Source organism: Prosopis cineraria, unplaced genomic scaffold (assembly GCF_029017545.1).
Source record: "Prosopis cineraria cultivar Desert tree isolate PC_DT_omini unplaced genomic scaffold, ASM2901754v1 PC2, whole genome shotgun sequence".
In the NCBI taxonomy this organism is placed as follows: Eukaryota; Viridiplantae; Streptophyta; class Magnoliopsida; order Fabales; family Fabaceae; genus Prosopis; species Prosopis cineraria.
In genome coordinates this window covers 7,961,870-7,983,886 of record NW_026555333.1, presented here as the reverse complement: position 1 = coordinate 7,983,886, position 22,017 = coordinate 7,961,870, and the positions used below count along the sequence as shown (strand labels likewise).

The 22,017-nt window shown below is 34.3% G+C and overlaps 2 protein-coding genes across 4 annotated transcripts; one reads left to right on the top strand and one right to left on the bottom strand.

Annotated features, from left to right (window-relative positions):
- Window positions 1–51: 51 nt before the first annotated feature.
- LOC129303880 (stromal cell-derived factor 2-like protein) lies at window positions 52–4,542 on the top strand. 3 transcript variants are annotated; one of them, XM_054943437.1, is made up of 7 exons: window positions 52–235; window positions 401–578; window positions 959–1,105; window positions 1,688–1,828; window positions 3,447–3,496; window positions 3,577–3,706; window positions 4,214–4,542. In XM_054943437.1, exons 2-7 carry the CDS (start codon window positions 474–476, stop codon window positions 4,295–4,297), a joined length of 657 nt encoding a protein of 218 aa, XP_054799412.1. In that variant the 5' UTR covers window positions 52–235; window positions 401–473; the 3' UTR covers window positions 4,298–4,542. The 3 variants fall into 3 exon arrangements, with proteins under 3 accessions (XP_054799412.1, XP_054799410.1, XP_054799409.1); XM_054943435.1 differs by having other exon boundaries at window positions 53–235; window positions 304–578; XM_054943434.1 differs by having other exon boundaries at window positions 59–209; window positions 304–578.
- A 5,749-nt stretch (window positions 4,543–10,291) lies between these two features.
- Window positions 10,292–13,591, bottom strand: LOC129301763 (U-box domain-containing protein 7-like). Its single transcript, XM_054940356.1, has 3 exons — window positions 12,865–13,591; window positions 11,399–12,382; window positions 10,292–10,582 (listed from the first exon to the last, which is right to left on the bottom strand). The coding sequence occupies exons 1-2, from the start codon at window positions 13,458–13,460 to the stop codon at window positions 11,452–11,454; spliced, it is 1,527 nt and encodes a 508-aa protein (XP_054796331.1). The 5' UTR covers window positions 13,461–13,591; the 3' UTR covers window positions 10,292–10,582; window positions 11,399–11,451.
- Window positions 13,592–22,017: the final 8,426 nt, after the last annotated feature.

Genomic DNA, 22,017 nt, shown 5'->3' with positions numbered 1-22,017 from the left:
CTTTAGTATGGCCAGGTGTTCCTCTCCTATTGGCTAAAAACATGTCACCGAACGTGTCTCCCGTTTTCCAGCGTCTCCTTCACTCCGTATTTTCTCCTGCGAATTGAAGTTGAAGTTGGAATTGGAAGCCTTTGCAACTACGGATTTTTTCTGCCCTGAAATTCATCGGAGGCCAAACCTCACAATCCCTTGCATCCATTTTATTATGAGTTGAGCGTTCTTCTTCTTTTGAGTGGTAAGCTTTCTTTCTCTCTCTTGGTTCCGATCTGGATAGTAAGTCGGGTCGAACCGTGGCTTCCACAGGGGCACAGAATCTATCTCGAAGAAAGCCTTCTTCTTCTTCTTCTTCTTCTTCTTCATCTGCCACGCCAAGCACTGGTCCAACCCGGATTGTTTACAGGGAAACGAGGAGGCCTTCTGAATCTGAATTTCCCTTCTGGCAGCAGAATTGGTTCATCGTATTGCTCTTCGTCATGGCTCTCGGATTTTTTGCCCTGGCCCTCTTCCTTTTCCTCAGCCTTGATTCAGATAATGGCCCTTCTTCGACGGCATCGGCGGCTTCCTCTGAAGGCGTTGAGGTATATAATCTTCGAACTTTGTTTTCCATCTTTTGCCTTCAAACTGTTCTTTCTCTTATTGTTTGAGTCGAACTACTTCAAGCATTTGTTTGCTAACAAATTGAAAATAGAGTTTGAGAATGGTGGCATGCATCCTAGTGCGAGTATATATTATTCAGCTTGTGCATCTGCTGACTGAAATGCGATGTGAAATTTTGAATTTTAACGCAGCAGGAAGAACTGTTTTACATTTCTGCATTGATATGGCTTTTCTAGTTTATTGTCTTTCATTTTAAAATGCGAATTCTGAGCACATGTGAATCATAGTTTTCATTGTTGTCGAGTCCATCTACCTAACTTCAGTTTAATTCACAATACTTTTGCTGCTGGGTCACATTTAGGTTCAAATTACTTATGGGTCAGTTCTGAAGCTGATGCATGAGAGGACCAAATTTCGGTTGCATTCTCATGATGTGCCATATGGTTCTGGCAGTGGACAACAATCAGTTACTGGTTTTCCCGGTGTTGACGATGCTAATAGTTACTGGGTAAGCTGTTTTTCTCAAATTTCCATTACTTCCGTGTTTTGTGTGTGGGTCTGGGGGGGGGGTGTTCCATCCTTCCTGTCTTCTTAGTATTATCTTCTATGAAGATTTTAAAATGGAAATACTCATTATCCGATACCTGAATTATACAATATTTGTGGTTGTTATTGTCATCGATTTTGAGTTCTGAGCTTATCTCTGTCGTGTCTTTATTTTTGTATGATGTGAAAGAAAAAGCATTCTTCGTACCAAAAGTGTAGCAGCATCGTTTTAGGAAGCTCCAAATACGATGCTACAACCTTTTGGTCTGGGCCCTGTGCGTGGGTTTTGAATAAGTAATGAAACTTTCAAAAATGTTATTTCCACTATCATCGCTTCTTCAAACTTTCACCTTTATGTATGCAGATTCGTTTTTTCCTTAAAGGCTTAAACACGTTTGTACTGAAATTTTAATTTTTGATGTGTTCAATCATAACATATGGGCAAGCAGCTATCTTTCTGTGTTGAAGTACTTGATGTTGACAGAATTATGTTTATTGTTCTAGTTATGACTTTTGACGATATGGAACGTGCATACTTTTGCAGATTGTTAGACCTCAGCCTGGAACTTCTGCCAAACAAGGTGACACAATTAGAAGTGGAGCAATCATTAGATTGCAGCATATGAGGACAAGGAAATGGTTGCACAGCCATCTGCATGCATCCCCAATAAGTGGCAATCTTGAGGTAGGTCGAGGTTCTTTATTATTCAGTATCATGAGCTTTAGGATTTGATGATGATTTATTTTAATGCTTACCGGTGGACTTTCATGGGCTAGAGAAGTTATACGAGAGACTTGCTTTGTATATGATCATGAGATGAGGACACTGATTTCATTATCTGTTCTGGCTGGTACAGAGCTAAATGTGCCATTTCCTTTCTTAAATATTTACCTCCATTCAGATGACTATTAACTGTCTCTTATACCTTTTTTCATGTGGCCTCTCTCTCTCTCTCTGTTTTTTCCCTTTTTTTTTGGGGTGTAAAATAACAGTTCATCAATCAACAAGATTCCTTTCTGGAGTTATGTTCGGTGTACCTCTTTTTCATTATCCACTGCCTTTTGTGGGGATGATCAAAAGTGCAAAAAACTTTCAACACCCTCATGAGATTGCCTGGCTAGCAAATGAGCTCATTCACATACCCTTTTGAACATGTGCTTCTTTTAGTAATTTGACAATAAAAGCACTTCTTTATGGAAACTCTATTTGGAAGGTTTTCTAATCATATCACATGATTTTATGAAACACAATCTTCTTTCATGCAGTGTTTCTAATGGAAACTCTATTTTAAAAGAGGTTTCAAAACAAGTAAACATCCATAGCATTTGACGATTTGTGCGGTTGACTTTAATGACTGAAATCTTTGAATTGGCTTTCTAATGTATCTGCATTTTTAATGCTTGGAATTGTTGCAAGCAAACCAATTTATCCACGAGGAATCCTTCTCATTTTCATTTAATGGTACTATTCTCTATTTTTAAGCATTGTGTATTGCATTTTCCAGTTCTCCCAATGATCGTGTTACATGTCACTGTCAATCATTATCATGTTGATGTAAAACGAGAAAGGGAAAGAGAAAGGAGGAGGGAGAGAGAAAGAGATGAGGTTGGGAACAAGAATTCTTATCATTCAACACTCAATTAGATATATATGAAAACTCCTAGCTTTATTTATAGAGTCTCGAAATAATAATAATTTAAATTCAAATGTTAAATTCTAAATCTAAATCAAATCTTAAAGATACTGATATATGATTTAACAATAAGATAAATAATCAAAGCTAATTCTAACAGATAAATATCCTTATTTAAATATCTCTACTGGATAACCTTAATTTCTTAAATTAAATCATAATTATATTTTTATCTCATATTACATCACATATGCTCTACATTCATTTCATAGACAGTTTCCATAACCGTCCAACATCTGTATTGCTAGACATGCTAGATGACAGGCCTAAAATGTGGTCAAGAAAACTTTTAGATGTATTTATTCATGCAACTTTGATGTGTTGCATCCCCCCGGGGGGAAATCAATACTATTGTTACTTGCCACCAGGTGTTAGGTATTTTTCAATAGCCTTCCTAAGGATTAGCAAGAAAATATTGACACCACTTACGTTCTTGAACTGGAGAACCTAAAGCGGAAGAGTTGTAAATCTTAATTTTCTTTTTGTTTTTTCTCCGTTATTTTCATACATACAAGGTTGCTATTGAAGGTCTCATTCTAAGATAATGAGTTTTTACATTCACAATGGCAATTTTAGACACCGGAATTTATTCATTTAAATGGAAAATAGGTGAGTTGCTTTGGAGGAGATTCTGACTCTGACACAGGGGACTTCTGGAGGTAAGCCACGGGAAAATATTCTGAAGTTATTTGTTTTCAAATTCTTTAAGGGGCTTCATTTCATTTTCATTTTTCATCAGGCTGTTAATAGAAGGAAGTGGAAAGACTTGGAAGCAAGACCAGAGGATTCGGCTTCAGCATGTGGACACCGGAGGTTATTTGCACAGTCACGATAAGAAATACTCTCGGACTGCTGGGGGACAGCAGGAGGTAGGAAAGGAATTATAAACTGGGAAGCACTTTTTTTTTTTTTTTTTTGGTCAAGAACTGGAAATCTCTTTTATTGAGTAATAGATTGTAGAATTAAACACGGTTAGGCAAATCATTTTTGTATTCTCTGGAAAACTTTGGATGCTTCCTATTTTTATACCACTGAATCTCATGGCCATTCCTACCCAGACTTCGCAAGGATTTGGGACATAAATGTTAGTTGCTTGGGAATAAAACGTATTAACAATTCATAAAAAGTAGTTAAGATGGTCTCCACACGAGTTAGATAAATTTTTGATTTAGACGTGTATAGTACTGGCTTGATGTATTTTTGTAGCGATCCTACTTTTATTTTTAATCTGCAGATTTAGGTAAAGCAATCTCGTAGGCTTTGTACTGAGCTTCAGTTTTATTTCTACTCATTTTTTGGGTGATACTTTGTTTTAACTTTTAAATTGTTGAGGTGGGTCAATAATTTTGTGCATTAACTGTTACTGAATCATACAGGTCTGTGGTGTCCGGGAAAAGCGTGCTGATAATGTGTGGTTGGCGGCAGAAGGCGTGTACCTTCCAGTTGCTGAAACCAAATGAAGTTGATCTCCATCCCCGCCACCATATTCTTGCAGTTATGCGTTAGTTTCAATACTTTGTAGCTTGTAGAAATGAGTATGACATTTTTATGGTTTTAGGGGTCTAGTGTAGTCTCTGGCCGACGACAGATGTAGATGGGCTTTTGCCTTTTGAGTGAAGAATACAATTACCATCATCAGTTTTACAATTTTATAAATTGGGCCTTGCCTTGTGAAATGGGGTTAAAAACTCCTCATTAGCTCTGATTTTGCATCAGTTTTGTTATAAAGTTGTGCTCATTAATATTAATAACAATGGGGGTTGGGTTTAACCAAAAAAAGGTGTTGGGTTTAACCAAAAAAAGGTTGATACTTAGTGATGAATTAAGATTCAAATTTATGTTGACTGTTCACATTTAGTGTCAGATATTGTCTCAAGCATGATTGTCTCTAATGAAAAAATACATGTGGGTAAAAAAAAAAAAAAAGTAACTATTAAATGAGTTCACTTGCCCTTTTCATAAGAATGGTCTTTAAATATGTAACCCATTAAAACTTTTCTAGATTTGTGCTGCTTAAGTATGCTCAATGCATTGCTTAAGTACTAAACTAGTTTTAGGAAGAATTACAAAGAGGTTCAAAAATGATCAATTAATTTAAGTTAGGTTTTAAGTATTAAATTTTATAAATTTATAATTTAATTTTTCAATTTTATAATTGTATTGTAATGAATTTGTAAATTATTTTTTAAATTTCAATATAGTTGAAAAATAAAAAAATTATTTTTTAATTAAAATTTAGAATACAAGTGATAAATTCATCACAATGAAATTGTAAAATTGAAAAATTGATATGAATTTTTTTTTAAAATTTGACACTGAAGACTTAATTTAAATTAATTGATTTTTTTAGAATCTCTCTATCATTCTCTTAATTAGTTTTGACTCTGTTTTGTTGGATACTCTCTCTCTCTCGAGGCTTCCAAGTTTGATGATAGAAAATTAATCATTAATCATATCCTATATCCCTAATTAATTTATATATTCTAATTTAGATGGTTCTACATCTGTTATGCTTGTTTGCTTTTGCTTCCTTACATTAAACTTGGTTTTGTTATTATTAAGACACCCTTTTGAAAGTATATTTACTTATATACCAAGAGTGACCTTCCGAAGGACCAGTCTTCCCCATGGCTTTCTAGCACGTAGGGGTGGGAGTAGGTTAGATCCTTAATAGGAGCATACAATTTAGCCTATTTTAGGACTAACTTAACTTACTTACTATATAGGCTCAAGCCAAATTTATGCTTTTAATTAAGTCTATTTAATTAAATAGGTTAGGTCTATTTTTTTAAGATCTAACCTACAAGTCTAAGAGGCTAGCCTATATATATATGTATATATATATTATGTAATATATTACAAACACATCAATTTTACTATTTGATATTTAATCAATTATACTTTTTTTATTTCTAGTTATGTTTTCAATTATATTAGACTTATATATTAATCTTAATATTATTACTTTATTATTATATTATATTATAGTTGGTAAGTCTTTTCAATTATTATATATTATATTTGATAAATCAAGTTATATATTATATATTATATATTGTAATAGTCTTAAAGTATATTTGAAATATTTAAAACTAAAATGCGAACGTATTTGAAAAGGCTTACTTTTGAATAGACTTTTAAATAAGCTTTTAGGCCAGACCATACTTTAGGTAGTTTGTAGTTTGAGCCGTCAAAAAAGTCTTATACAGGCTTTAGGTTAGGCTCAGGTCTCTGATTTATCATACAAGCTCAAATCTATTTAGCTAAAGTCTAACTCAACCTAACCTATTTTCATCCCTGGTGGCATGTTCTTTACGGATGTTCCATGAGTTTTGGGTTTAAGACTTGGTGTTACTTCCTCTAGTCTTTTCAAGTATGATTAATTGTCCTGCACTCTATAAGGTGCTTCAAACAAATGCCAAAAGTGCCTCAATTTAGTTGTACATGAGAGAGGTAGTGCTACTAGAGATATTATCAGGTAGCATAATGGAAGATGGATACTGGAATATTGTTTGAAAATTGAGTCACTTCTGCCTACCATTACTGGGGTAAAAGCTATTACCATTGGTTTATACTACTGTTGGAATCTTGGGATTGAGAAAGTGAATGTGATTTCTGATTGCGTCAATGCTATCAACATGATCATGAGAGATTCCTCATAGAATCATCCTTTTTAATATACTATTCAGGAAGTTAGACTAATTTTAGACAGAAATTGGTTTGTTAATTTAAATTTTGTTCCCAAGGACCATGTTAGAAACGTTGATGTGCTTGTTAGGAGAGCTCACACTTTGTCTGAAAGTAGGCACTTTTTCAACCATCCTCCATCTTTCATTAGAGAAGGAGAGGAAGTAGGAAGAAATGATCTTATTGATGTATTTTGATATCTTGACTTTTTGACATGGATAAATTACTTTTTATTCAAAAAAAAAAAAAGATTGCCAAAAGTGAAACCAAGAATTTGGGTAGGGCAAGCTTATTCAGGCTTGGCCTCAATAGAGCTGAACTCAAACCCAAATAGATCTGACTCTCTGAAAAACTTGAATAAAATATATTATTTTTATTTTTAGTTTTATTAAAATTTTCACTTTAAAATTAATTATTTTATTTTGTAAAAGTATAAAAAATATATTTTTTAGATGCTTAAATGATTTTTAGGACTCCAAAATTTTTTTAAAAAAAATATGTGGATCTTAAAATTTAAAATATTATTTTGAGATATCTTATAGATTAAAAATAATAAAAATATGATAATATAAATTTTTTTGTTTTTTTAAAAATATCTATAATAATACACTTAAATATATGGCAGTATAAAATAACCTAAAACCTAAGTAATTAATTAATATTTATTATATTTTATATTTTTTAAAAAATTATTTTTTATTTGGATATTTGGGTGAAGTTCGAACTTAATAGGGCTTGACCTGAATTTTTTTAAATCTATTCGAACTAGTCTAAATATGAAAAAAATATTATTTTTTTAAATTCAATTCTAATTTTTTTAAAACAGGTTTAGATTGACTTGCCAGTTTTGGTTTAAATTAGCCGCTCTAGCCAAAAGCGGAGCCAATTGCCAAGTCCTCCGTTTTTTGGATTTGGTAGTTTACTAACTGGATCCAGTCTTCCCTATAAAAGGCCAAGCAAGTATGAGTGCTGGTGGAATGGTAAGGAACATACTTTTTCGTCAACATGCATAACCAACTTTTTTTTTTTTTGGAGTTACGTGCAAAACTGTGAGATTACCAATCGTGTTATTTATCAATTATCATAGCGAACCAATATTTGACCAAAAGAAAAATCATAGTGAACCAATGAATCTTCTCTTACAACACGAAAGAGAGAGCCTTTGGACTTTTTGTGGCACACTGTCACAGCCTTGGAGTTTGACGGAGCATCTTTTTTATCACCCTTTATTTTCATTGTCACGAGAGAGGTAAATAAATAACACTCGTGTTATTATAGTCTGGTGATTTCCTCACTCTCACTCTCTTTTTCTTCTTCTTTTTGGTGAATTCTCAACCTCACTTTTAATTCTGAATTGTATATCTTTTTACAGCCTGCCACGTTTAGACTGTCTTCCTCCGAGACGCTTTATGAATGAATCAGAGGACCATCAGTTTCTAGACCATGTTGGTGGGGCAAACAGAAAACTGGTCCTATTTATTTATTGCATTCACCAAACAAGCTCGGATTATTCAATGTTTTAAAGCAATTGAATGTCAGTCTAGCATAAATTTATCCATGAATGGTTATCCTCCTAAGTCCTAACATTCAGAACATGTCTTCAACTTACTAATCCCTCTTTAGAGAGGGGAAAATAATTAAAGCACACCCTTCTGGTGCTGTGGTCCACACCATCATCAACGCAAAGATCAAATACAACTTCTCAGTTCAGGAATTCACACACGCCACACGTGTTTTGTTTTTTCATGACAGACACATCAAACTGCCCCTATAAGGATAGGCAGCGACTGGTGCTTTAACTATTTTCATCAACAAACGGGAATGAATGCATTTCTTTGTTATTTTTTTTAGGGGGGAAAAAAAGAAACTTGTTAATTAATGTACAAATGGGTCAGTCTTTCACCCATTGATGCAGCCACCTTGGTTCATGGTTGGTGTCCTAATTGAAAACTTGTCTCTGAATCTGGCAATAAGGGTAAGTATAGGACCAAAGACTCCATAATTCAAGTAACTAAACCCCTCCTTGAAGAACAAACTAGAATTATTGTACCTCCCGCTCATTATTTTGCAAACACGGCCTTGGACTGGCTAGAGGAAACTCGTATTCCATGACCGTGATGCATCGTGTGGTTGTGCAATTACGTAAAAAGTTCAAGGGTAGGTCAGTCCTTGTCTAATTCCGCGGATAGTGTTGATGAATTGACAACACATGGTATTGGTAAACATCTGATGTGGGGTCTCTACTCTGTCTGTACCTTAGATCATAAAATATTGATGTATGGGCTCCTCGTCCTTTTCTTTTACCCCTTTCCAGAATTTTTTTTAAAGGAGCATTATCTTCATTATTAGCCTAATCTAACGTAAGATACTCGGAATTCAGAATCATGTTTTATAAAGACAGACAATAAAAAGAGAAGGAACAAAAAATCATAGATTGTCTGCATTTTTTTTTTAATTGCTTTCCACTATTCAGAATTATCTGCAGAGCCATAGTGAGCTAACCATTGAGTTAAAATAATTGTGGTAACTGAGGCAACCAACACTGAAATGAGTGCGCTTAAACTAAAACTAAAAGGAGCTATGGCTATGCTAGTGGTGAAGGGTCCATGTCAATTTTAATTTTGGCAAGTGTGGTTGTTGGAAGACTCAAATTTCTTTAAAAATTAATAATGAGTTGGTTGAACAAAATTTTTCCTCATAAATAAGATAACTACATGATGAAATTGAGGCCTTAATATTCACATTGTATAGTCCCCACTTAACAAACCCAGACAGAGAAATTGAAACGTACCAGCGGCTCCGGATTACCCAGTTTGCTACGACGACAACTAAGAACCATCTAACATAAATATGAAGGACAGAAAGCACTGTGTCTGTGAGAATAAACACATGTTGTGAGCAGAGTGGGCAAGTAGGTTTGGACAGTATAGGAAGCTCAAGGAGTTGGCTGAGCTTAATTTGAAGGACAAGAGGCAGGCCAAGCTTCAATGATTCAACTGAATGAAGAGGTTGTAGAAGTGCATTTTAAACTTTGCACCTCTACTTTCTTGTATTTATTATCGTCAAGTTATAGCATCAACCACCATTGTTTCTGTTTCCGCATTGGTGAAAGAAATTTCACACTTACTTCATTGTGGACCATAAATAGAATAGAAGTTATTCAAGTGTTTTAGAGCTCTGCTCGCCCTAAGAAATTTTGGAAATGGACCACAAGGAGGAATTGGGGTTCATAAAGAAGCTGTCTTAGCTTCAATAAACGTTGTGCCGGACAAAAAACATGTTTGATTAGATAAAGAACATACTCTAAAAATTATTTTAGAATTAAATAATTCTAAATGATAGTTTTATTTCAAGGTGATCAAATTTCAAATTTGAACATTAGAATGATATAATTTTAAGGAGGGGGGGCTCCTCTCGAGTAAGGAAAAGTGATTTACCTTGTAATAAAATTGTTGAAAATAAAATCTTTCAAAATGAACTACTTGAAGTTTGTCCTGATGACGTGATTGAAATAAATCCAAGTATAAGTCGTATTCTCTTTATTCTATGAAGATTTAAGGCGACAAATTTATCTAAACATGGACCATTATATTATTTTTCTGACCAAAAGGCAACGTAGTATAATCGTTGCATCATTGTCTGTCATAAAATTTTCAACTTTCGTCCCCTCATCCAACCAGGAAAAACACTGTAACTCCAATAATTGATGATCATGCCCCATTAAGAGACCGCTTTTGGAGCTTTGTCCTGTACACCGCAGATGCATCTTCTTCAGAGAAAGTAAATAGTACGAATGGCATATGATCCAAGAGCAACAAGAGCTTTAAGAATCTAACATGACATTAACATGGGAATATATACATTAAAAAAGGTCGGCAAAATTAAAAGCACCACAAAGAAGATAACATTACAACTGACTGTACCCCACAACAAGCATGATATATGTAAATATCTACATAGTGGGGACAAAATGCCATTGAATTTTATTTGCGAGGAACAGCTCATCTCTCCATACAGCCAGATCGATTCTCATCCAACCACTTCATTCAGATCTGTGTCTGATTATAAGAAAATTGCTCAGTTCAGTAAACACCATGTGATGACATAAACAAATACAGAGGGTAAACTAAGAAGTTGCTGAACAAATAAAATTAACAGCTTACAACCCCCCTCTTAGCGGCTAATGCTTAATAAAATACATTTATCTTTGCTACTGCAAAGATTCCGTCTGAAAAATAAACACATGGAATTGACCAAGAGCACCAGGAATAGATTCTCAAATGCAAGAAATGCAGTGAATAGTCAATGTTTATCATGGAAGATGAAAAAGACTAGCACCCTTTCCAACATTATTATCAACATCAATGTATATAATTAAATTTATGATCAGGCGCTTTATCATAAGCCATGATGCGGCTCGCCTTGCCTCTATGTATTACATGCACGGACCTGCTGTCTAGTTAGGAATATTAAACACATAATACAGCCAACAAATAGACAAAAGTGTACTATTGGTTTGAAAGTGACTCCTTGAAGGTAGGGTTGATAGTATGACCGAAGCAACCCCCGGAATTTCTAATATTGTATGTCATACCACTCCTTCAAAGTCATTCCACTAATACTAAAAAGAATCTGCCAATGGTTTGGGAGGTGGATTCGAAGGATTTCTCAGGCCTAAGATAAAAAATCTGCCAATGGAACATGCCAAAAAAGCAAGCAACCAGAGATGATGCACCCAGCAAAGAAACCTAATACTAAAAATATATACTATTATAAAACCTATAGAAATATTTTGACAAGCGATGGCTATATTATCAGCGCTACCAAATAGCAACAAACCAAAAGCTCAATAAGATTATAATGGGAAGACTAACTTCGTGATTCATTCTCTTCAATCTCAACTTCGCCTTCAGCAGCAGCAATTTCTTCAAAATGGCAGGCTTTTTGAAGTCGATCCTGAAGTGAGGGCCTTAAAATGCTCCGATGGAACAAAATCTTGGGGCAAATTGGCCCTCTTCACAATTTTCCTCATGTTGTTTTGCAAACTCTGCTGGACTAATTGCTTCACTGCCTTCTTCTCGTCACTCATCATATCTTCCTCCTCTTCCAAACACTCCTTTCCACTTTCACCTGGCTTAGTACAAGACGACGAAGAGCCACAAATGGGAGCAGATACAGTTGAACTAAAGTTTCCGCCGGAACTCCCAGATACCTGCTTCCCTTTGTCTATTCTCAAGCGTTCCAGTATTCTCGAGGCCCTTTTCTGTGCCAACGCAGTGCCCAGAAGCATCAACTCAAGCAATGATGAGACAACCCCAGCCTCAATCATGGCCTGCCTGTCACTATAGGCTTTGTGTGCCATAATCATCAAAATATAAGATGCTTTTTCCTGGCATCCAGGCGAATCTGTCCAATTCAATACATCAACCAGAATGGGGAATGCACCGCGCACAGCACTTATAGCTTTTCTACCCTCAGGGGTCGATACCAAATTGCTTAGGATTGAGAGAATTCTTTCACTTACTTCCATGTCTCCTATTGCGTTTATCAGAAACGGAACCGAGTCTGTTTCCAATATGAATGAGATGTTGGCAGGGAAGATTGACAGATTGTAAAGTGCTCGGAGAGCATCTTGCTTAGCCTGGGGGCTACTTTTTTTGTGTGAATTTTCCAGGGTTCTAAGCAGGAAAGGAATCGCACCCGACGATCCAATTATTGGTTTATTCGAATCCAAAGCACTCAAGCCAAGGAAATTTGCAACAACCGCTTCAGAAACGAATGAATCTGGATCAGCTGGTGATTCAATGAGCTTTAGCATTTTATGAATAGCACCGACTTTTACAATGGCTGCTTTATTTCTGCGAAAGGATAGAGAAGGGATCAAATTTAAATATGTTTGTTATCAAAAGAAAAAACCTGAAATTAAACGGCAAAATTTGATGCAAACATGCCAGTGAGGGAGACACAGCAGAAAATTAAAGTGTTAAATAAAGACATACTTAAAAAAAAAAAAAAAAACACTTGCCATTCGTATAAAACTAATGCAGCAGAACAAAAATAAAATGCAAAGATGGAAACCTGAGTGACCAATGAAGTCATGAGGGAGGAATGGGGAGAAAAACTAATGAGCGAAACGGACATAACAGAAGAATTTTATCAACGCTGAAATGTGAAAACTGAGTTCATTCGAGAAGAAGTAAAGCCATCATCAAAGGAATGTGTCATGAAAAAGAATGCACATGCTAGTATGATTCCGAAATAAACAAAGTCGACAAAATGGCACTAACCAAACAACCAAATGCAAATACAAGGGAAAAAAGAAGGAGAAGCGGAAACTCACGCGTCGTTGCCGATTCCAAGATTGAGTAACGCATAGAGCGAAGAGATCTGAGAATTGACGTCTTCCAAATCAAGCATTCTAACCAGAGGAGGAATCGCTCCAAGCATTGCAAGTGTCCCTCTGACTTCCAAGTCTTCCTTTGCGAGCAATCTCACACTAGCCGCAGCCATTTGCCGCTTTGTCAAATCCTCGACCTGTAACTCCTTCACAATTCTCTTCAGCTCCTGCAATGCCTCTTCTTTCTTCCCCGTTTCGGCGTCAATTTCAGGCTCCGCTATATTCAGAAGATCCGATAGTTTCTCCGACTTTGCATTTGGTTTCCGCTGAGACTTGGAAGCACCCTGTTCTTGCGACTTGTCCTTAAAGTTCCCGGAGTCTGATGAAATCGGCGAGGGAGTGGAGGCAAAGTCATTACGGTGGTGGCGGTGATGCCGAGAGCCACCACCGCAGCTGACAGCGTCAAAAATGATACGACGTATTGTTGAAGCGGACAAGGCGTTCCATATGCGGTGGTTAGCGCTGACTGTTGTATTCCTGGCAGGATCGTGATGGTCGAGAACTAGAGATCCGACGTTGTTCCGGTGATACTTTGCCATTTTCCGGCGGACCGGTGACCTACATTGCCATCCTATTATTCTAATGAGTATTATCACTTCTTTCCATAGAGCTCAGTACGGAGAGGGCAGCTGAGTCCACGTTTCTGTGTTCCTTGGCTACTTTGGCCTTTTATATAGTCGCACACAAATCTGAAACTCAACGTGATAGAACTTGACTGCTCTCTAATCCGTATACAGCCCTGTTTGGTTACATGTTTTAATGCAGCATGGCCATCTTCTAAAAGAAAATAAACATTTCATTTTCATGCGTAGAATATAATTTTATTATGAAATACTATTAAATTCTTTTTTTTGAAAAAAAGGAAAGGCCTTTCTTGGTCAAAAAGCAATATGTTTTCTTTTTTAAGGTTTGCAGTGGTTTTTTTAATTGAATATTCCCTCGAAATAATAAATAGCCAAACAAACAAGGCAGAAGTGCAGGAGTCTGTAAATTGGAGAGGGGGAGAGAAGTGTGTAGCTTAGAAAGAAAGCCACGTCGTTGCACTGTTGCACGCCTTTGATTTTTGTGTGAGGAGAGAATTCCGGTGTGTATGATACCATAAACGATGACGGTGCGCCCCAACGGAAGCGCTGAAGGAGGAAGTTTCGGGGCCACAGGAGTGCGGTGTGGGGCCCGGAATGTTATGGAATCTAGTGAACTTGATTGGAGGTTGTATTGCGATCATAGTGGTGCGAGGACACAGCACAGCACACAGCCGATGGTTCGTGGTTGGGCGAACTCCCAAGTGAAAGAGAATGTGTCAAAATATGTGCATGCAGCATGCCCCCCCGACTCCAATGTTTTTTTTTTTGGGAAAAAGGATCAAAAAATTACAATATTTGGGTACATGGACCAGATCTTAAATTAAACATTTTAGGGGATCATGATTTTTAAAAATTATGTTTTAACATAAAAGAACTATGTTACCCTTCCATTAATACTCGGTTAATATGAAAGAGAGGGAAAAAAAATGAAGGCAAAAAAGGCGGAGTGGTCATGCCCCCTATAGAACCTTGGTCCTGTTAAATATTTGACTAAAATTTCAGTCCTTCCTGCCAAATTTTTATGTCTTTTGGTTATTGTATCCAAGTTTCTATAATTTTTCATTTTAATTTTTAAAATCTACTAATTTTATTTAGTAATGTATAGAATCAAATTGCATTAGTCAATCAACTTGGTAAACTTTTTTATGCGGTTTGATCCAAGGCAAATGTTTTTTTTTTTTCACTTTTTGTTCCATCAAATTAGAATGATATAGTGACCAGCAGGCCGGGCAATGGGAAAATTTTGAACCTCTGGGTTTCTTTTTATTATGAAAATCCTAATTCTCCTACTCCAATTTCCTCTTTGTCGCTGAATTTTCACTTCACATGACTTAACATGTTCATCCCTCGTGGGAATGATAATTTACCTTGATTTTTTTTTATTTACAAATTGTAAGGACGTTAAAGTTGTTAATTGCAAAACAGCATAAGAATTATGGTCTTTAACAACAAGAAGGTAATTGTACACGCACTAAATGGTTTTTTATTTCCTGAATAAGGACTACGTACTAGTTAAGGATTATCATATTCCCAAAGCATGATTAACATGATAATCACGACAATTTGGTCCCCTTTTTTGGCTAGCTTTACCAGGTCGCATTGTTCTAATTGTCATCTGCTAATCATAACTGAACGGATATTAACTGGCTCATTTTCCCCTGTGACTCCCATATAATCATGGGCTCTACACTTTTTATGGATATCTTTATCAACCATATCATGCCCCGTACATAATAATTAAAGGAAGGGAAGTTTCACAAGCATCACACATTTAAATCGGTAAACATACACGACACTATGGAAAATGTGGCCATGCTTTTTCGTTCCATCTCCTTGTCTTCTTTGCGTGATTGTTATCACTCACACAACTTAAAAGCTTGCATTGTTTCATATAATTACAACACAATCAACATATGTAAACTTCAAATTAAATTAAAGCAACATCTCGAACTGTCGCGTCTTGATACAAAATATATATATATATATATATATGTATGTATATGTATATGTATATATATATACATATCAATGCGTGGCGAGCAACATTTTGTGTTATAATTGATCAACTTTTGTCGACTAACAAAGGTTATCCCGTGAACGTACGAGAGGCAGACAGGACATTCTGTTGATGGATCCAACCGCAAGGAAAACAAAATCTTGTGTTCTACAAGCTCAGAGTCGGTATAAATACTTGGGCAACTTTCTCTTAAAACTTGATTAATTGGTGGAAGGCAAGAGGAGTAGTACTACGGGAATTGTTTCCAATGATGGAGTCAATAGAAGAAGAGAGAAAATGTGGTCAGTATTTTGTTGACATTGTGATATATATCATTTATTGAGAGAAGTAACAATGCATGTGTGATCGATTTACGATGAAAGATGAGGAGGAGGAGAAAAAGAAGCAGAGAATCAAGAAAGAATAAGTTCGGAAAAAGTGTTGGGCCGGACCCCTTTGATCGATTGAACTAGTCTTGAACTTTATCATGTCTTCTGTCAAATGTAAATGTGACCCACAAGTAAAAATAAGTTTAATATAAGTTTTTCAAACCAACTCAAGCGATGAGGAGGAGGCAAGGTGAGGAGGCATGGGTAGATGTCAATGGTCTATAATATATATATATATATATATATATATATATTGAATATAGAATTAAACGATGAACTCAGTGAAAAAATTCATCATCCTAAGTGTTGGGTTTAGAAAGCTCACTTTTGGTGGATCAAGTTTTAGCGCAAACTCAAGCCCACATTATTGAATGGGGCTCATTTGGATATTAATAAAATGTTTAGGTTTTGTCGCACCCGAAAATATAACGCAAATAGCGCGGGAGAGAGGAGATTTCAACCTTTGGAGCAATAATTGATGGAATGGGAGTCACCACCAAAATTTTGAGGAAAAACTTGAAAAACTATTTAAAAGAGATAAGGATAATATGCGAAATCGAAAATAGGTTTAAAAGTCGGTTAAGTGTGGGAAAAGTATTAAGCACCCCACAACACTCGTTCATAAGAATGATTATCTAAAGTTTGTTATGTTAAATTAATATAATTTTAAAGTTATTTTAATTATTCTTTTCGTATTCATGTGTTTGATATAAAAATGATGATAGTTAAGTAAGAAATATTTATTTATTTATAATGGAGAACTTGATTTAAAATTAGACTTTGAGGCTTACGTACCTTGTGATGAGGATCAAAGTCTACATAGTTCAAAATTATAAATTATTTTCATTTTATCTATATTTTTGGTTGAATTTATTATTATTTTTATTAAATTTAAAAAAATATCCGGATAAAATACAGTATTTATAGATCTTTACGTGTAATATTATCATTTTTGTGTGTAAGAATATTTTTAAGAGACGTACGTTTAGAAACTACTCATGTATGTAGGTGAAAGTTATATATAGTATTAAAGATTATTGTTAAAACTGAATGGTTGACTCTAAAAGAAAAACACTCAGTGAATACTAAGAGTATTCATGGGACAAGGCAAGATAGGGACACCCTTGTCCTGTGTCCCATTCAAAAAATAAAAAAATAAAAGATCATGACTGAACTTTTATCTCATATCTCGTTCCATCCCGTTAGGAATTAGGATAGGATTGGGACGTCCTGCTATCTCGATAAATCAAATAATATCAAAGAAAAATCTAGATATTAATTTATTAAGTTTAACATTAAAACAATATAAGTACATAAATCACAATAATTTAAAGTCAGTTATTAGATTACACTAATCACAGCTACATTATGATAGCAATTATAAGTAATCTCTAAGTTATAAGAGCAGCAATAACAAGTCAAATATAACATCAAATCATTGTTATTCTACTTTAGTTGAGATATGCTATGTTAATTACTCTTCCAATAATAAAGTAAGAAATACAATATAAATAAAAGTTATTAAATAGATAAATATAAGAATAAATTATATTGATACAATTAATATATTTGATTTATATTTTTAAAATAAAAATAATATATGTACATATAATATTCGGGACGAGACAAAACATTTTGATGGTAATCCTGTGTTCCATTCCATTTCAAACCCTTTTCATTTCCTGTCCCACAAAGTCCAGTTTTAATTGTCTTTGAGTCGGGATAATATTAGGCCACTCGGGATGAGTACAAAATGAACACTCCTAGTGAATACTTTATTCTCCTCTCCTCTTCCTCTCAGTGGTGTGTTTGCTATGAATTAGAGGCAGAGTTCGAGTAACTCAGTCATCCACATAGAGATATTATCTTGTGCACTAACAAGTATGCTTTACTCCATAATTTTACACCAAGTGCTTTGAAATTTCAAGCCTGCGTGTGTTTTTGAACTTATTTGATACATTTTCTTTTCAAGATCCATCAAATTTGTCTTATGTTAAATGCCTTGTTTGGTGACCTAAATATGATACGGTTAACGGTTTATAAAATTTATAAAAATTTATTTTTTTCAAAGGTAAAGTATTCTTCATTAAAATTTACAAAGATGCTTATACAATTCAATGAGAGAATTTGCAATTTTAATTTTACGGACAAATTTTTTTAAGAAAATAATTGACAAGCCAAGTTGGACTTGAATCTTCATGAAAAAACCCAATCTCTATGATGTCATTATTCGGAGAGGGTTTTTTTTCATTTTTTTCCTCCATTTCCCCATTCTTCATCATTCATATCATTTTATTAAATAATTTTTTTAATTATAAAATTAACGAATGGTGGAAAATTGGAGAAATGGAGGGAGAAGGAGGGGAAAAAAGAATGAATAGTCATGATTGGAATTTTTTTTAAAAAAACAAAGGAAGTAGGAGAAGAAGAGAAAGTAAGTGGGGAGACCCCTCCTTCGTCGTTCGTACAAAATTTGAGATGATTCTCATTCTTGGGGCAAGTGATGCCAACATTTTTATTATTATTAGTGTGTGTGTGTTGTTGGCTTACCACCGTAAACAAACAAATTTCCGTTTCAGATCTGCTTATTTCGATCACTCGTTTTTATTTTAGAATTTAAAAAACCATCAGCTTCAATCGCAGGAAAACTGTGATATCAGTTTACGAATCCAAGCCAAGCTGCTTCTTCAAGCTAAACAGTCGAGTCCTGAAGACTTCAAATTTGACAGCTCTTCACCTTCAGGGCTTAAAATAGAATTGAATGATTCTCGTGTGAGGTAGAAACAAGGTAAAATGAGTCATTTGCAACTTGCAAAGTCGATTACCTCAACCAAGCTTGTCTTTTCTTAGATCATAATTTTAAAAAACGACATCTTTGACACGCTAAGCCAGGAAGATCGCATCGAACGTACATGTACTGGAGTTTCAACTTTAACGAAAGATTTGGAAGACATTTTCAAGTGACTCCTTTTTTACAGAAAAAGTAGCGTCCAATTAGTTTTACGGACCACATCTTCCACTCAACTTCACCCACGTGGGCCCCACCCAAACGTAAACCTGCGTTTTCTTTCATCCCCCTTTCTCCTTTTACTCATCTCACTCAATGAAAGAGATTTCATTCCATGGTGCGGTTCGCTGGCCAGTAAACCTACCACTTGTTGTAAAGAATCAGAAACATGTTTCTGCGGCGCTCTCTGGTTCGTTGAAGTTCTGATAACGGTTCACTTGCTTGCAATCTCAGCGATGCCAACGTCTACATCGCTGACCTCTTTTCTAAGCCAAGATACTATCTATGCACAGTGGAAAATTGGAAGTCCTTTCTTTTCCAAGTCCCTTCGTTCCGTTTAGCTCAAAACATTGACTTTAATGAGGTCTGAGAAGCATATCCCACCACTTAAATATCCCTTGTTGGCAAGCCAGTAGCGAGAACTCACCAAACAAGAATTGGTCATGCTTCAGGACATCTCTGTACTCTCTAACCAAGAAGCGGAGAATGGTTTGGTTCAATTTTATTGTCAAATTGCTTTGAATGATGCAACCAAATTAATTAATTGATTTGAGTGAAAAATAACCCTTTCTTAAGAACAGAAATACTGGCAATAAAAAATAAGAGGAAAAAGGCTCAGTTGCTTTCATTGAGAGTTGAACTCAAAACTTGACTAAATGAGTGTTTTAACCAGCTAAGCTATGAAAGCAGTGAATGACTTAATTTCACATAATTCTTCTATTTCTTCTTCTTTAAAGGCACAAAATTACTCTCCAAATCCTTATAATTTTACTCAATTTTAATTTAAGTATTTATAATTTATTTTATTTTAATTAAATTTTTATATTTTAATCGATTAAATATGATAGTCTTTGATTATTAAAATCCTTCGATTTTTCCTTTTAAAAGTTAAACTAAGGGCTTTTATATGTTTATTAAAATTTTGACATAATTTTAGAATTAATTACATAATTTTTATAACTAAAAATTTAAATAATTAGGTTTGTTACATAAATAATTTGTATACATATATTTTTTATAAAAATATTAAAAATATTAATATTGTACTAAATAAAATTTTTTTGGCTAAAAGTATTCAACCAAATTTTTTAATAAAATTTAACAGTTTTTTTATTTAGAAAAACTCTATGCTTCATTAATAATTTTAACTTTCAAAAACTAATATATTTAATTGATCAAACTATTAATTCAAAATTAAAGAAAACTACAAGCACCGGCAGATTAATTTTCTCAAATAAAAGCAAAAACAAACAGCTACACACATATAACACGGAAAATTATGCCTAATAATTAAATTCACTAATATTTCATTTTTAAGTATCCTAGATATGTAAAATTATGTCACTAAAAAATAACAACAATAGGTCTTATTTTACAGGGTAAAGCAGGTTACATGAATTACTTGATGCAATTTGTATGCTATTGTATTCTATTATCAGTCAAGATTTTAGAATCGCACAATGCCACCGCACGAGCTAAAGCTAAAATCCCTTGCTTCTCACTCGTTTCTTCACTACCCAGTCCCCACTCTTCAAATTTCACTGTGTCATTGTTAAAATACTGAATTGACATTACTTTTTACAATCCAAGTGTAAATCCTTCTCGTTTAACTGCTAAATATATAGGTTACTCGTCTTAATCGGTGCTAAATATGAGAACTAGCACTTGTAAATTTTAGTAGTTTAAGTATCAAAAATTAGATTTGGAAGCTGCAAATTATTTAAATCTTTCTATAATTATCTTTATATATATATATATATATATATATAAAGAGATCATGGCAAAGGGTCTAGCAGAGAAGGAGAACACTGGACTTGCCAAATTTATAAATGAGTTTAATGGAAGCAAAGGAAAACTCGAGTCGAAGGAAGAGTGGAATGATGCCATGAGGGAAGCTGGGAGAATAACCTTCCAACCAACGAAAGGAACATTATATAGACATGTTTGCGCAGACCAAGCACGTAAAAAATATATATGCAAGGTGTGTTCATAACTTTGTATCCAAATTGGATTTCCTTTTACTAGTAATCCTTTTACCCGACACAAGAATAATCTAGCCTTCATGTATATTATTTCTTTCTACAAAGACGACCCATCCTTCATAATAATTCCACGTTTTTAGGGTTCTCTTGGAAATAGAAGACTCGTGAATTTGGTCTTCTCCACAATAATAAAACAAGTTAACAAGGCATGAATTTGGACAAGTGAGTAGCTTAAATTTAATTATTCAATATTCTTTTCGGTTCTATTTATTAGTCATTTTTTATTAACATTATCAATATCAATACAATAAAAGTATAAGAAATAAAAATAAGTAAAATTTTAAATATAATCCTCAAGTAAAAAGTAAAAAATAAGTTAATTATATAATATTATTTTTTATGTCTTTTTAAATATAATTTAAGGTTTTTAATTTAAAACAAAACAATTTCATTAACAAATGATTTATAAAGTGATTCAGATTATATTTTAAAAAAATGACTTATATACTAAATTAAAAGAATAAGTATTTTAATTATAATTATTAAATTTTATCAATGTCTGAAAATTATATTATCGGGGTACCAATGAAGTGAATGATTCAAGCCACTTACATGATACTGATACAAGAAGACACTATTACGTGGAGCAGGATTTGAGCACTTACTTTGATAAAGACAAAAGGGTGCCATAAATATTATTCCTTGCCCACTGCGATCAGGAAACAGGGGACAAAAGATAAAGCACCCGCGTGTCGAAAAAGGGTAAGTCTTTCATTATTCCAGTTCTATTCCCTTCGTACCATTACCACATTTTAAATTGCATGGATATAAAACATTGCAACGATTCATAACTCGTTGCATAAAATTAAATTACGCAAAGGCATTATTCATCATCAGGCTTGTTATAAATATAACAGTTTCCTGACAAAATCAGACAACATGATCTTGATAGAATTCTTTGTTTTTCCCTCACATTTCTTCACAAACCATCCATTTTTCGTCCACATGACTGTAAACACGCCCCAGGAAAAAAAAAACACGCGGATGGATAGATATGACAAGTTTCTTACATTATTAATTTCCACGTCTCAAGAGCACGTATAGACTATCAATTGAAGTTAAAACATTACCTTAGAAT

Coding starts and splice junctions, on each gene's coding strand:
- LOC129301763 (XM_054940356.1), bottom strand. CDS start 13,460: ATGGCAAAGTATCACCGGAACAACGTCGGATCTCTAGTTCTCGACCAT. Junction 12,383..12,864: donor CTTGGAATCGGCAACGACGC/GTGAGTTTCCGC, acceptor ATCCTTTCGCAG/AAATAAAGCAGCCATTGTAA.
- LOC129303880 (XM_054943434.1), top strand. Junction 579..958: donor CTTCCTCTGAAGGCGTTGAG/GTATATAATCTT, acceptor GGTCACATTTAG/GTTCAAATTACTTATGGGTC. Junction 3,707..4,213: donor CTGCTGGGGGACAGCAGGAG/GTAGGAAAGGAA, acceptor TGAATCATACAG/GTCTGTGGTGTCCGGGAAAA.